Below are 12474 nucleotides of genomic sequence, written 5' to 3'. Positions count from 1 at the left end.
ACAGGAGAATCCAGGGCGGCAGGCATGGTACAGGAGAATGCAGGGTGACTGGCATGGTACAGGAGAATGCAGGGCGGCAGGCATGGTACAGGAGAATGCAGGGCGGCAGGCATGGTACAGAAGAATGCAGGGCGGCAGGCATGGTACAGGAGAATGCAGGGTGACTGGCATGGTACAGGAGAATGCAGGGCGGCAGGCATGGTACAGGAGAATGCAGGGCAGCAGGCATGGTACAGGAGAATTCAGGGTGACTGGCATGGTACAGGAGAATGCAGGGTGGCTGGCATGGTACAGGAGAATGCAGGGCGGCAGGCATGGTACAGGAGAATCCAGGGCGGCAGGCATGGTACAGGAGAATGCAGGGTGACTGGCATGGTACAGGAGAATGCAGGGTGGCTGGCATGGTACAGGAGAATGCAGGGTGACTGGCATGGTACAGGAGAATGCAGGGCGGCAGGCATGGTACAGGAGAATGCAGGGCGGCAGGCATGGTACAGGAGAATGCAGGGTGACTGGCATGGTACAGGAGAATGCAGGGTGGCTGGCATTGTACAGGAGAATCCAGGGTGACTGGCATGGTACAAGAGGATGCGGGGTGACTGGCATGGTACAAGAGGATGCGGGGTTGTGGGCATACTACAGGAGATGCAGTGCTGTGGGCATGGTACAGGTGGACCATGCCCGCAGCACTGCATCCCTTGTAGTATGCCCGCAGCCCTGCATGATGACAGGTAGTGAAGCTGTTTCACTTACCTGTTCCAGAGGCGCCTTCACTTTAAAAATGGCACCGCCCGGCGCCGACACGTCATTGCGCACGTGCCTGCCGCTGCCGCTCGTATACGTTCGGCTATTCCCGGCCTGTCCCGAGCAGCGGCGGCGCATGCGCGGTGACATGTATGCGCCGGGCGGCGCCATATTTAAAGTTTAAGCACGTCGGAGCGGCCAGGGACTTTTTTTTTTTCCTTGACTCGAGTATAAACAGAGGGGGAAAAAAAAAAATGTGCTGAAAAACTCGGCTTATACTATATACGGTATTTTGTTTCTTACCAGCAAATGTACTTTCTAAATGAAAAATTATCAGGTCACTACATACTGGTTTGTTTTACAAGAATATTTTTAAATACTGTGTTAAAGCAGTATTTAAACCCAAAACTAAAAAAGTAAGATCCCGTAGCTTACCAATCCCTAAATGTGGTGGATGCATTATTTTTCTTTTTTTGTTTAGGCTTTTTCTCCCCCTGTTTTCACCTGGTGATCTGGCCAGTAATATACCTTCTGTATTATGGTGCCTACTCTCTGAATGAGCACAAGCGCACCTTTGGAGACTAGCATTGTCAGACTGGGGGGAAGGTAGTAATTGTCAGTGCAAAAAAATGGGGAAAGGGGAGATAGGGAAAAGGACCACAGACAAATCACTCAATCATCCTGTGAGTCTTAGGATATGAGGATGTGACACCAAATAAACATTAAACCATCCAGGTACCTAACGGCATATGGCCAGTGAGCCAAGCAACTAAGAACATATGGAAAAAATATGGAGAATAAGAAGTTGCATATATGGCTCAAACAATGGTATATGGTGGATAAAAATGTGTACTTTATTGAAACAGATAAAACTGTAAAGGCAATAAACAAATACAAAATAGAAAAGCAAATGGACATTGGATAAAACCATAGACTCTGTGGTTTTATCCAATGTCCATTTGCTTTTCTATTTTGTATTTTGTATTTGTTTATTGCCTTTACAGTTTTATCTGTTTCAATAAAGTACACATTTTTATCCACCATATACCATTGTTTGAGCCATATATGCAACTTCTTTTTCTCCATATTTTTTTCAGTATTAATTGTCAGACCGGGGGGAAGGTAGTATTAGAAGTAGTGATCGACCGATATCGTTTTTTTATTGTCGATACTGATACCGATATTTTTGGTCATCGCATATCAGTATCGCCCGATATTGGCCAATATTTTCGTACATTAAAATTTTTTTTTTTTTCACAGGTAATCTTGTGGAGGGTTCTGGGGGTCTAAAAGACCCCAAACCCCTCCTCTGCACTTAAAAGCATTCAAAACGCCAAGTTTGGCTGTTTTGAATGCTGTAATTTTTTTTAATTTGGCGCTGAGTACCCGGAAGTGATGTCATGACATCACTTCCGGGTTTTTACATGGAGACCCGATCAGAGCCGAATGCAGCTTTGATCAGGTCTTCCCTTCGGCGGCCATACAGGCTGGTTACCCGGGTCTCCCGGTGAGACCCGGGTGAGCCGCGGAAGGCAGCGGGAGGAGGGGAAGTCCCCTCCGCTCCTTGTAATGACAGCCGAGCAGCTTCTCAGCCGCATCGGTTGTCATTACAAGACAGCCGACTGTCGGCTATGAATGCCGGTACCGGGGTGATGCCTCTAGCTACAGGCAACACTCCAGTACATGCACTTTTACTGAAATATCGGCAATATCGGTAACCTTAGGGGCCGATTCCGATATATCGAGGAAAGTGCATATCGGCCCTCGATATAACGGCTTTGTCGATAATTGGTTGATCGCTAGTTAGAAGTACTAGCAGATTCAAATTCACTAACACATTGAAGCCAAAGTCCAGTCCACACTGCAGTTCCAAAAAACTGTTGCTGTAACTGCTTATGTAATAAAGGTTTTACACGAATAAATAAAAGCTGACCATTGTCAGCACCCCTGTCAGTGGTAAATGGTTTGTCTTAACATTCCCAACTGTTGCATTTGCAGGAGATCTTGTTCTGTTGAAAAACAACAGACTTACTGGCTGAAACGCCAGATGAAAATAAAGGAAAGAAAGCCTAAAAGAGAAAACAAATATAGCCATCACATCTAATAATTGGTAAGCTGCATTACAATAAATGTTTACTTATGGGTTTAATACCGCTTTAAATAATAAAACTGCACATGAATAGTGGGATAACTACCATAAGCACAGGAAAGAGGTCACCTCTTCAATATCTATGAGTCTTGAAGTGGTCATAGCAGCCACCTCCTGCATCTCCAACAGTAAGTTAGAGGTGTTTGGCATATGATTCCAATGACCTAAGCTAGGAGAGAGTACTGCTAGAATGACTTATCCTAACACATGCATGTTCATTGATTTTTGTAAATCAATTGACTTTGTAAATTACACTGTTGGGTGTTAATCTTCATAAAGGATAAGTTCACCTTCAATAAGATGTTACATGTTACACCTGAATCCAGGGTGTAACATGTAACATTTTACTGATAAGTAATGGCCCACACCCCCTGTGCTGCCACGCAGCTTTAACTGTCTAGCAGTTGTTATTACATGTTATGTTATGCTATGTTATTGGTATCTTCCTTGCACCCCTGCTGTTTCTGGCTATATGGTTTCTCCCATCTCCATTTTCCTGCTGTAACTACCATTTTGTTTAGTTGTTATGAGGAGACTGCAGAGTGTGGAAGCTGTGTAACTTCATTGTAAATTTACCTATGGAAAAGCCTCTATGTTTATGTCTTTGCTAACTTGAAGCATAAAGACGCATTGGAGAACACCTCTGGAGTCTTTATTCATTGAGTAAACTATCTGTTAAAGTCATCATTCAACCTGCTGCACACACTTACAGACTGGAGGTCTACAAGAGGGTCACAGGTACAATCGATGCTGAGACAGAACAGTAAATTTACAAGAATACACAGCTTCAGAGAGTAAATTTACAGGAGTACACAGCTTCAGACAGTAAATTTACAGGAGTACACAGCTTCAGAGAGTAAATTTACAGGAATACACAGCTTCAGACAGTAAATTTACATGAAGAATTCATCACAGGTATCTCTGCAGCTTAAGAAAAGTAAATTTCCAAGACTCTGCAGCTTCAGAACAGTGAGTACCACACTTGTCTGTGAGTCACCAGAAGCATTACTCTGCATATGAAACCAGCCACCTACTGAATGCTTCATTACTGTTACAGCCTTCTGAGGTGATCCAGTTTGAACTAGTTCCAGCACTAGCCACTGTTGTAACAAAAAATACCTCAGCCAGCCTGCTTAATAACAGAAGTCACTACTTACAGAGCTGAGCTCTGGCAGATTTCTAACAAGACACCAGAAATACAGTACTTATTATGTCTGACAGAGATCTCACAGAGTTACCTGTTACATTTAGTCAAGATAAAGCAGACTCCTTACTTCATTCTGCTCGTCCTGTCAGAGCCCCTCATCCATCCTTGAAGGCAAGGGAGGTTTATGAAGCAAGTAAGGAAGAAACCTCTAGTAACCTGACTGCATTATGGGAAAAGACTTTAAGTTGTATAACAGCCACTAATGTAACTAGCAACAATTCTGAGCAATTGAACACTGCTCTCTCAAGGGTTAAGAAGGCATTTGAGAATTATAAAAGACTTTCTGAGAAGTACTATTCCCTATTGTCACATTCCAACATAGAGGAAGCTGCATTGGAATTAAAGGACTTTACTTCTAATGACCAGCAGAGGCATAGTACATATCTTGAAGCAAAGGCACAGATAGAAGGGAGATTGGCACAGCTATATGAGACTATATCCTGTAACTCTGCTTCTTCCAGACACTCAGGAAAATCTTCTAGGTCTGCCCGCTCATATCATAAATATTCTTCTAAGTCATTGCGGTCCTGCTCTATAAGGTCAATACTGAGCGACCAAATACTCAAAGCTCGCCAAAAGGTTGCAGTAGCCCAGGTTCAAGCCGCCTGCTCTGAAAAAGAAGCAGCCTTCAAGGCAGAAGCTAAATGCAAGGAAGCAGAAGCTCAACGCATTCAAGCAAGAATACAAGCAGAAACAGAGGCTCAGCTAGAAATTCTTCAGAAGAATAGAGAAAAGGAAGTAGCTTTAGCAGAGTTATCTGTCTTGGAACAAGCCCTATTGGAAGAAGAAGGAGCAGCTTGTACCAGCTTAGCTGCTTGTCAAGACCCTGTTGAAAGGACCCTACAGTTTGTCCTAACTCAGAACCACGACAATACAGTCCCACCTACAGTTGGAGATTCTTCTCATAATCATCCAGCAAGTGGATCAGAAGGCAATGTGTCGCCAAAGCAAGCTGGTCAACTAGACGCACCTACTAACAGAGACCCTCCACAATTACTGCACGTCACAAAATCAAGTGAATCAACCTACGCAGATCATGTGCCACCACAACAACATGTGCATAGAGATTACAAGGGCACAGCAGAAGACTACAGAATGAACTCTATACCCCCTTTGATACAGCTCTCTTTGACTTCAAATGCTCAGAGACCTTCAGTCGACAGACCCTTACCTAAATTAAACCCATCTGCAACACCTTTCTCTCTACCTACCAGCCAACATCAGATACCAACCATGGTCCAAGACGGCGCACCATCAGTACCCCCTGTGGCTATAAAAACTGAAAGCACTGACATTGCAGAGTTCAGCAAGTATATCATTCGACGAGAGTTGATTACAACTGGACTGTCTGGATTTGATGACCGCCCAGAAAACTACAGGAGTTGGAGATCTACATTTAAGGCGGTAACCAAGAACTTGGACATTGATCCTCAAGCAGAACTTGACTTACTAATAAAGTGGTTGGGGCGTCAATCTTCAGAACAAGTAAAGAGACTTAAATCTGTCTACATTTATAACTTTAAAGCAGGCCTTGATGCTGCCTGGGAACGTCTAGAACAAGACTATGGGAGCCCCGAAGTCATTGAATCTGCCTTATTCCAGAGACTAAACAACTTTCCTAAAATCTCTGTTAAGGACAATCATAAGCTTAGAGAGTTAGGTGACCTCCTTCAAGAACTTGAAATTGCTAAGTTAGATCCTAGTTTACCAGGTCTTAGCTATTTAGACACTGCTCAGGGCGTAAATCCTATTGTAGCAAAGTTGCCTAGTTATCTTCAGGGAAAGTGGACTAGTGTAGGATCAAAGTATAAGTATGAGCATCGTGTTTCCTTCCCTCCCTTTTCTTATTTTTCAGAGTTCGTGCGGAAGGTTGCAAGATCCAAGAATGACCCAAGCTTCTTCTATCCAGATAGAACCACCATTCCTTTAAGTACTTTAAGGGGTATTGCCACCAACGGTAAATTCAAGGATTTAAGGCATCCTATTGCAGTGGGGAAGACCGCGATAGCATCCAACGTCTTAGCTACAGACATCAAAGCTAGCAATCTTAATCAACAGTGTCCTATTCATAATGCGCCACACTCTCTCTCCAAATGTCGTGCATTTAAGGACAAGCCTATTGAAGAACGCAAGTCATTTCTCAAAGAGCATAATATCTGTTTTAAGTGTTGTGCATCCTCCGATCATTTAGCTAGAGACTGTAAGATCGCCATCAGATGTTCTCTCTGCAACAGTGACAAACATGTGGACGCTCTTCATTCAGATCTGTTCAAAAGGAAACCTTCACTCGGCAGCAACCCCAAGACTACATCAGATGATGGCGGGGAGAGAACTGAGCAATATGCCGACCCCGTAACCACAAGGTGTACAGAGGTATGTGGAGAAGGGCTTCATAGCAAGTCTTGTAGCAAGATATGTCTTGTAAGAGTTTTTCCTGAAGGATGTCCACAAAAATCCATAAAAATGTATGCCATACTCGATGATCAGAGCAATCGCTCATTGGCCAGTACAGAATTCTTTGACCTATTCAACATTCAAGGAGAGACCTGGTCCTATACCTTGCAGACATGTGCAGGAAAGGTCAATACTTCTGGAAGAAGAGCCCATGGCTTCGTAGTTGCATCAGAATATGAGGACACAGAGTTTCCTCTTCCAACTCTAATCGAATGTGATCAGCTACCGAACAACAGAGAAGAAATCCCCACACCAGAGGTTGCACGTCATCACCCTCATTTGAGCCACATTGCTAACTACATTCCACCACTTAACAAGGATGTTAAGATTTTGATTCTACTAGGGAGAGACATTCCTAGAGTTCATAAAATAAGAGAGTTATGTAACGGTCCAGATGATGCTCCTCAGGCCCAGAAACTCGATCTTGGATGGGTGATAATAGGAGAAGTCTGCTTAGACCAATCTCGCAAGCTCTTGGATGTAGCTTCCTACAAAACTAATGTTACCTGTCAATTGATGAAATGTCCATCGCACTATTATGTGAAGGAAAGACTTGATTTTAAGAACGAAGTTCCATATCAAGCACTCCAAAGCATTAACTGCAAGCTCACTGCTCAAAAGGACTTTGGTGATTCAGTGTACCAGACTACTTGTGATGACAACAAGATTGCTCCTTCAGTCGAAGACAAGGAGCTCATTAAGATTACGGATGAAGAGTTCTTCAAGGACAATTCCAACAATTGGGTAGCTCCAGTACCCTTCCGAGTACCAAGGCTTACTCTCCCTAACAATCGAGAACAAGCTTTAACCAGATTTGCTGCACTGAAGAAAACTCTCCGTAACAAACCTGAGAAGCGAGAGCACTTTCTAGCATTCATGCAGAAGATTTTAGTGCCAGCAGTTGTCCTCACACAAACCATTTGGTTTTCAGAACCCAAGTTTTTAATGGACCAGTCTTCTACAAACTCAGAAGAAGATATCGATTTCCACCTGGAGGATCCAGATACTGATCCGGAAATCCGGCCTGAAGTTGTAGCATTGAGTTCCAACATCTGCTCAAGAAGAAATTTGGAGGATGAAGATGACTCCACAGTTATGGGGGATGGAGCTGATGAATGGATGCAGGCCAAGACTCTGGTTAAGCCTCCAGACCAGCTGGAACTCAGCGAGGCTGAACTTAAGGAGGAATTCACTCGTATCCTGACTGAAAACAACCCTCATGCCCCCCAGAACATTGTGAGGTACAGTTTTAAGGAACTGGCCTACAAACCCATTAGCATCGTGGACCAGCTGGCCGTACACTTCTCCCTGGATGGAAACATGTTAAACGAAGACTCTGATAAAGCGCGGCGACAGATGGCAAAGTTGGGAGTCATTGAAGAGACTCAGACCAACGACTCCACAGAGCCGGGAGACAAAGATACAGATGGGAAGTCTGACGCTCAGGCTAGTGAAGAATGGACAGAAGGTGAGGAAATACCATCCAGGAACAAGAAGGAGAGAAAACTGACCAACCAGTTCAATTATAGCGAGAGAGCGTCCCAGAGCATTAACAAACCCCTGCGGGAGCGAGCTTCTCAGACAGAGCCACCTCCAAGGGCCACCTTCTCCGCCACTGCAAACCAGTGGAAATTCAACCCACCACACGCTTCACACATGGGCGGAGCATGGGAACGTATGATTGGGATGGCAAGGCGCATATTGGATTCTATGTTGCTTGATGTGAGTTCTTCACGTCTTACCCATGAAGTACTTACTACATTCCTTGCTGAGGTCGCAGCAATAATCAACTCAAGACCGCTGACGGCTGTATCCACAGACCCAGAATGTCCAACTGTTTTAACTCCAGCTGCATTATTGAGCCGGAAAATTGGACAGATCCCAGCGCCAAAGAGCATCTTTGATGAAAAGGACATATATAAACGTCAATGGAGATATGCTCAATACCTTGCAGATTGTTTCTGGGACAGATGGAGGAGGGAATACCTCACACTTCTTCAAGGACGTAAAAAGTGGCAAACCCAGAAGCCTAACTTAAAGGAAGGGGACCTGGTTCTTCTAAAAGAAAAGCAAACCAATCGGATCCAGTGGCCAGTTGGAGTTATTTCAAAGGCCATTGCTAGTGATGATGGAAAGGTCCGAAGTGTGGAAGTCAGGATTGTAAAGGACGGGAGCCCAAAAACCTTCCTGAGACCAGTCACTGAGACAGTCCTAATTATGCCTGCTTCCAAAAATTCTGATTCAGTGTTATGTGTAGGAGTCACTTAGACCTCTAGCATAGTTAGCTTAGAGAAGAGGGCTACATAGCATTCTACTGTATGCAATGTTAATTGTATGTTTATGGAAAAGAATTGTGTAGTGGTATCTCACGATACCAGGCGGGGAGTGTGCTGCCACGCAGCTTTAACTGTCTAGCAGTTGTTATTACATGTTATGTTATGCTATGTTATTGGTATCTTCCTTGCACCCCTGCTGTTTCTGGCTATATGGTTTCTCCCATCTCCATTTTCCTGCTGTAACTACCATTTTGTTTAGTTGTTATGAGGAGACTGCAGAGTGTGGAAGCTGTGTAACTTCATTGTAAATTTACCTATGGAAAAGCCTCTATGTTTATGTCTTTGCTAACTTGAAGCATAAAGAAGCATTGGAGAACACCTCTGGAGTCTTTATTCATTGAGTAAACTATCTGTTAAAGTCATCATTCAACCTGCTGCACACACTTACAGACTGGAGGTCTACAAGAGGGTCACAGGTACAATCGATGCTGAGACAGAACACCCCCGTAGTCCCCGTTGTGACAGCGGGCTGGGGACCTTCTCACCGCACCTGCAGTCACAATTTAAAAAAAACATAACCAAATGGGACTTCGCCCACCTGGCCGCATCCTTCATTCACAGAATTCTGTCAATGGGAGAACTCCAACCACCATCAACCATTGCGGCCAACATCTTGTATTTCTCAATGAACTACTATGGTGCTGAAGCGCTCTCTAGGTAGTTCATTGATTCTTCCTCTCATTCAGTAACCACTTGCCCGTACCAGGTATGGACAGACAGCTACACTAACAGTCTGCAGGAGTCTGAGATTTCACCCATAATCTGCCGATCACAGGTGCAATGCTAACAGTCTCTTAATAAAAAAATAAATAAATGCACTTTTTTTACCTGCAAAAAATGTGCATTGATTATTTTTTTAAAAATATGAACTTATCCCTTAACCACTTAAGCCCCGGAAGATTTTACCCCCTTCCTGACCAGGGCCTATTTTGCGATTCTGCACTGCGTGACTTTAACGGACAATTGCGCGGTCGTGCGACGCTGTACCTAAACGAATTTGACGTCCTTTTTTTCCCTCAAACAGAGCTTTCTTTTGGTGGTATTTGATCACCTGTGCGCTTTTTTGATCATGCGCTATAAGCAAAAAAAGAGCGTCAATTTTGCAAAAATAACAATATTTTTCACATTTTTTTATATGAAATTCCCCCCAAAAAAATGTAAAAATCTAAATTTTTTAACATTTTCGGCTAATTTGTTTTATGCTACATATGTTTGGTAAAAAAAAAAAAAATCGCAAAAAGCGTATTTTGATTGGTTTGCGCAAAAGTTATCGCGTTTACTAACAAAGGGAAAGATTTTTGTCATTTTTGTTGTTTTTTTTTTTTAACGCGTAATGGCGGCGATCTGCGTTTTTTTTTGCGGTACTGCGACATTGCGGCTGACAGATCGGACCCTTGACTGACATTTTTGGGGTTACCAGTGACATTACTACAGTAATCAGTGCTATAAATATGCACTGTTACTGTAAAATTACACTGGCAGTGAAGGGGTTAACTTTTTTTTGAGAGGGAGGGGTTATGTGTGTCCCTAGGGGCATGATTCTAACTGTGATTGGCTGTGGCTTGAGGTGTAGGAACAGTGCTCAACGGTCCTACATAGTAGAACCGTATGATCACTATTCCTACACAGGGGAGAATGACAGGCGGCTTGTTTACATTAGCCGCCTGCCTTTCTCCCTCTCCACCGACGATCGCGAGTGACCGGCGGACAATCGGGTCTGCCGGTCACACGCGCGGGGGGGTCCGTGACCGAGCGGGAGCGCGCCTCCGGCGGCGCGCGCTCACTCCCGAGACCCTCACAGGCTAGCGACGTAGACCTACGTCGCTTTGCCTGTGAGGGGCTGACCGCCGCAGTAAATAGTCGTGCGGCGGTCGGCAAGCGGTTAAGGGTTGAGGGAAAAATGTACCTTTCTTTTAGGAGAATGATAATCTTTGTCATATTCTGTGTGATGTTTGTCTTCCCAGTCCTTTCTTAACTTTGGACCTTTAGCAGGTGGAGATCCTTTAAACTGACTCTTGTATTCTGTCTCTGTGTTGAGACCATTTAATTTAAATGGCGGCACTGCTTGATTCTTGTTGTGTATGACCTGAAAGAGAAAACATTTACAACTGTATCAAAAATAGGTTTAGTTAAAGAATATGTACACCAAGAAATTCATATTCCTGATATGTGCCCGATATACCATGTACTTGTATGAAAATGTATCCTGTTCTCTTTGTATTGCTTCCTTTGTGTGAATTTAATATCTGGTGTTCCTGCCAGTCCCCTGGCTTTCCTATTAAAACTGACCACACTAAGAATGAGAGCACAGCGTGGTCAGTTTTCTGGCTGTGCTGAGAACTCAGCCTGCTCTCTTCCAATGATCAGACTGGTGCTGACATGCCCCTCCTGCACAGCCATTCACTGGGAAGACCAGTGTCCTACTGTTTCTCCTCCCCCAGCTCTCTAAGATCCTTAAGCAGCTGAGAACAGAGATTATGTGATCACTAATAAAAAAAGGGGAAAAAAGGTATTTATAAGTATACACAAATGTTTTGCCTTTAATTTCTATTTTAAGGTAAATGGGCTGTTTACAAGGTGAGAGTTTACATATAATGAGTTAGGGCTGTCACTCCTTCAGCCAAACTGATTGCACAGCACTGGTAGGAAGCAGTGACCGTGTGCCATTCCCAGCATATTGCACTGGTTACTTTTTTTGAGGAAACTTTATTGAAATGTGTCACATGTGACATTTCATTAAGTTCTAGTCAACAGGGTTGATTTAATAAAACTGGAGATTAGAAAATCTGGTGCAACTCTGCATAGAAGCTGATCAGCTTCCAGGTTTTTTGTCAAAGCTTAAAGGGGTTGTAAAGTCAGAAGGTTTTTTTATCCTAATGCATTCTAACTATTAAGATAAAAAGCCTTCTTTGTGCAGCAGCCCCCCTCAGCCCCCCCCCCCTAATACTTACCTGAGACCCCTCTGTCAATCAAACTCAACCAATCAGGAGAGAGAGGGGACGGGCCGAATGTCAGCTCTGTGTCTGAATGGATACATGGAGCTGCAGCTTGGCTCAGGTGCCCCCATATCAAGCTGCATGCTGTGGGGGCACTTAACAGGAGGGAGGGGCCAGGGGCTCCAGCCAGGGACCCGAGAAGAGGAAGATCTGGGCTGCCCTGTGCAAAACCAACTGCACAGAGGAGGTAATTGTAACATGTTTGTTATTTTATTAGAAAGAAAAACGAGACTTTACAAACACTTTAATTGAACAAGCTGAAGTTAGAAGCTGATTGGCTACCATGCACAGCTGCGCCAGATTTTGCACTCTCCAGTTTTAGTAAATAAACCCCAGCATGTTCTGAAGCCACAAACCACAGCACGCTGTTCGGAAGAAAAGTAATGCCTGCAGTATTTTTTTTTAACGCACACCACTGCAACGCACAACACTGGAAACAAGGGAAATGTATTTGTCTTTGCGTTGGGATTGTGCTGGGAAAAGGAGCCCAACACAAATGGCGTGAATGAGCCATTAGTGTCAGGGCAAAACACATTTCTGTAACTAAAACAATATTTAGGAGCTTTTGTCAGTCCAATTAAACCTGTC

The 12474-nt window shown here is 43.9% G+C and overlaps 1 protein-coding gene across 2 annotated transcripts in view; it reads right to left on the bottom strand.

The window, feature by feature from the left end:
* Positions 1-12474, bottom strand: part of MDM1 (Mdm1 nuclear protein) — a 98323-nt gene that overhangs the window by 65345 nt on the left and 20504 nt on the right. For both annotated transcript variants that reach the window (XM_082256974.1, XM_082256975.1), the window contains exon 5: positions 10797-10976. In XM_082256974.1, the coding sequence (XP_082113100.1) occupies positions 10797-10976 (180 nt within the window). The remainder of the gene's footprint in view (positions 1-10796; positions 10977-12474) is intronic.

This window comes from Pelophylax lessonae (assembly GCF_965119305.1).
Source record: "Pelophylax lessonae genome assembly, chromosome: 4".
NCBI lineage: Eukaryota > Metazoa > Chordata > Amphibia > Anura > Ranidae > Pelophylax > Pelophylax lessonae.
The sequence above is the reverse complement of the archived record's forward strand: the minus strand, read 5'-3'. Positions and strand labels throughout refer to the sequence as shown.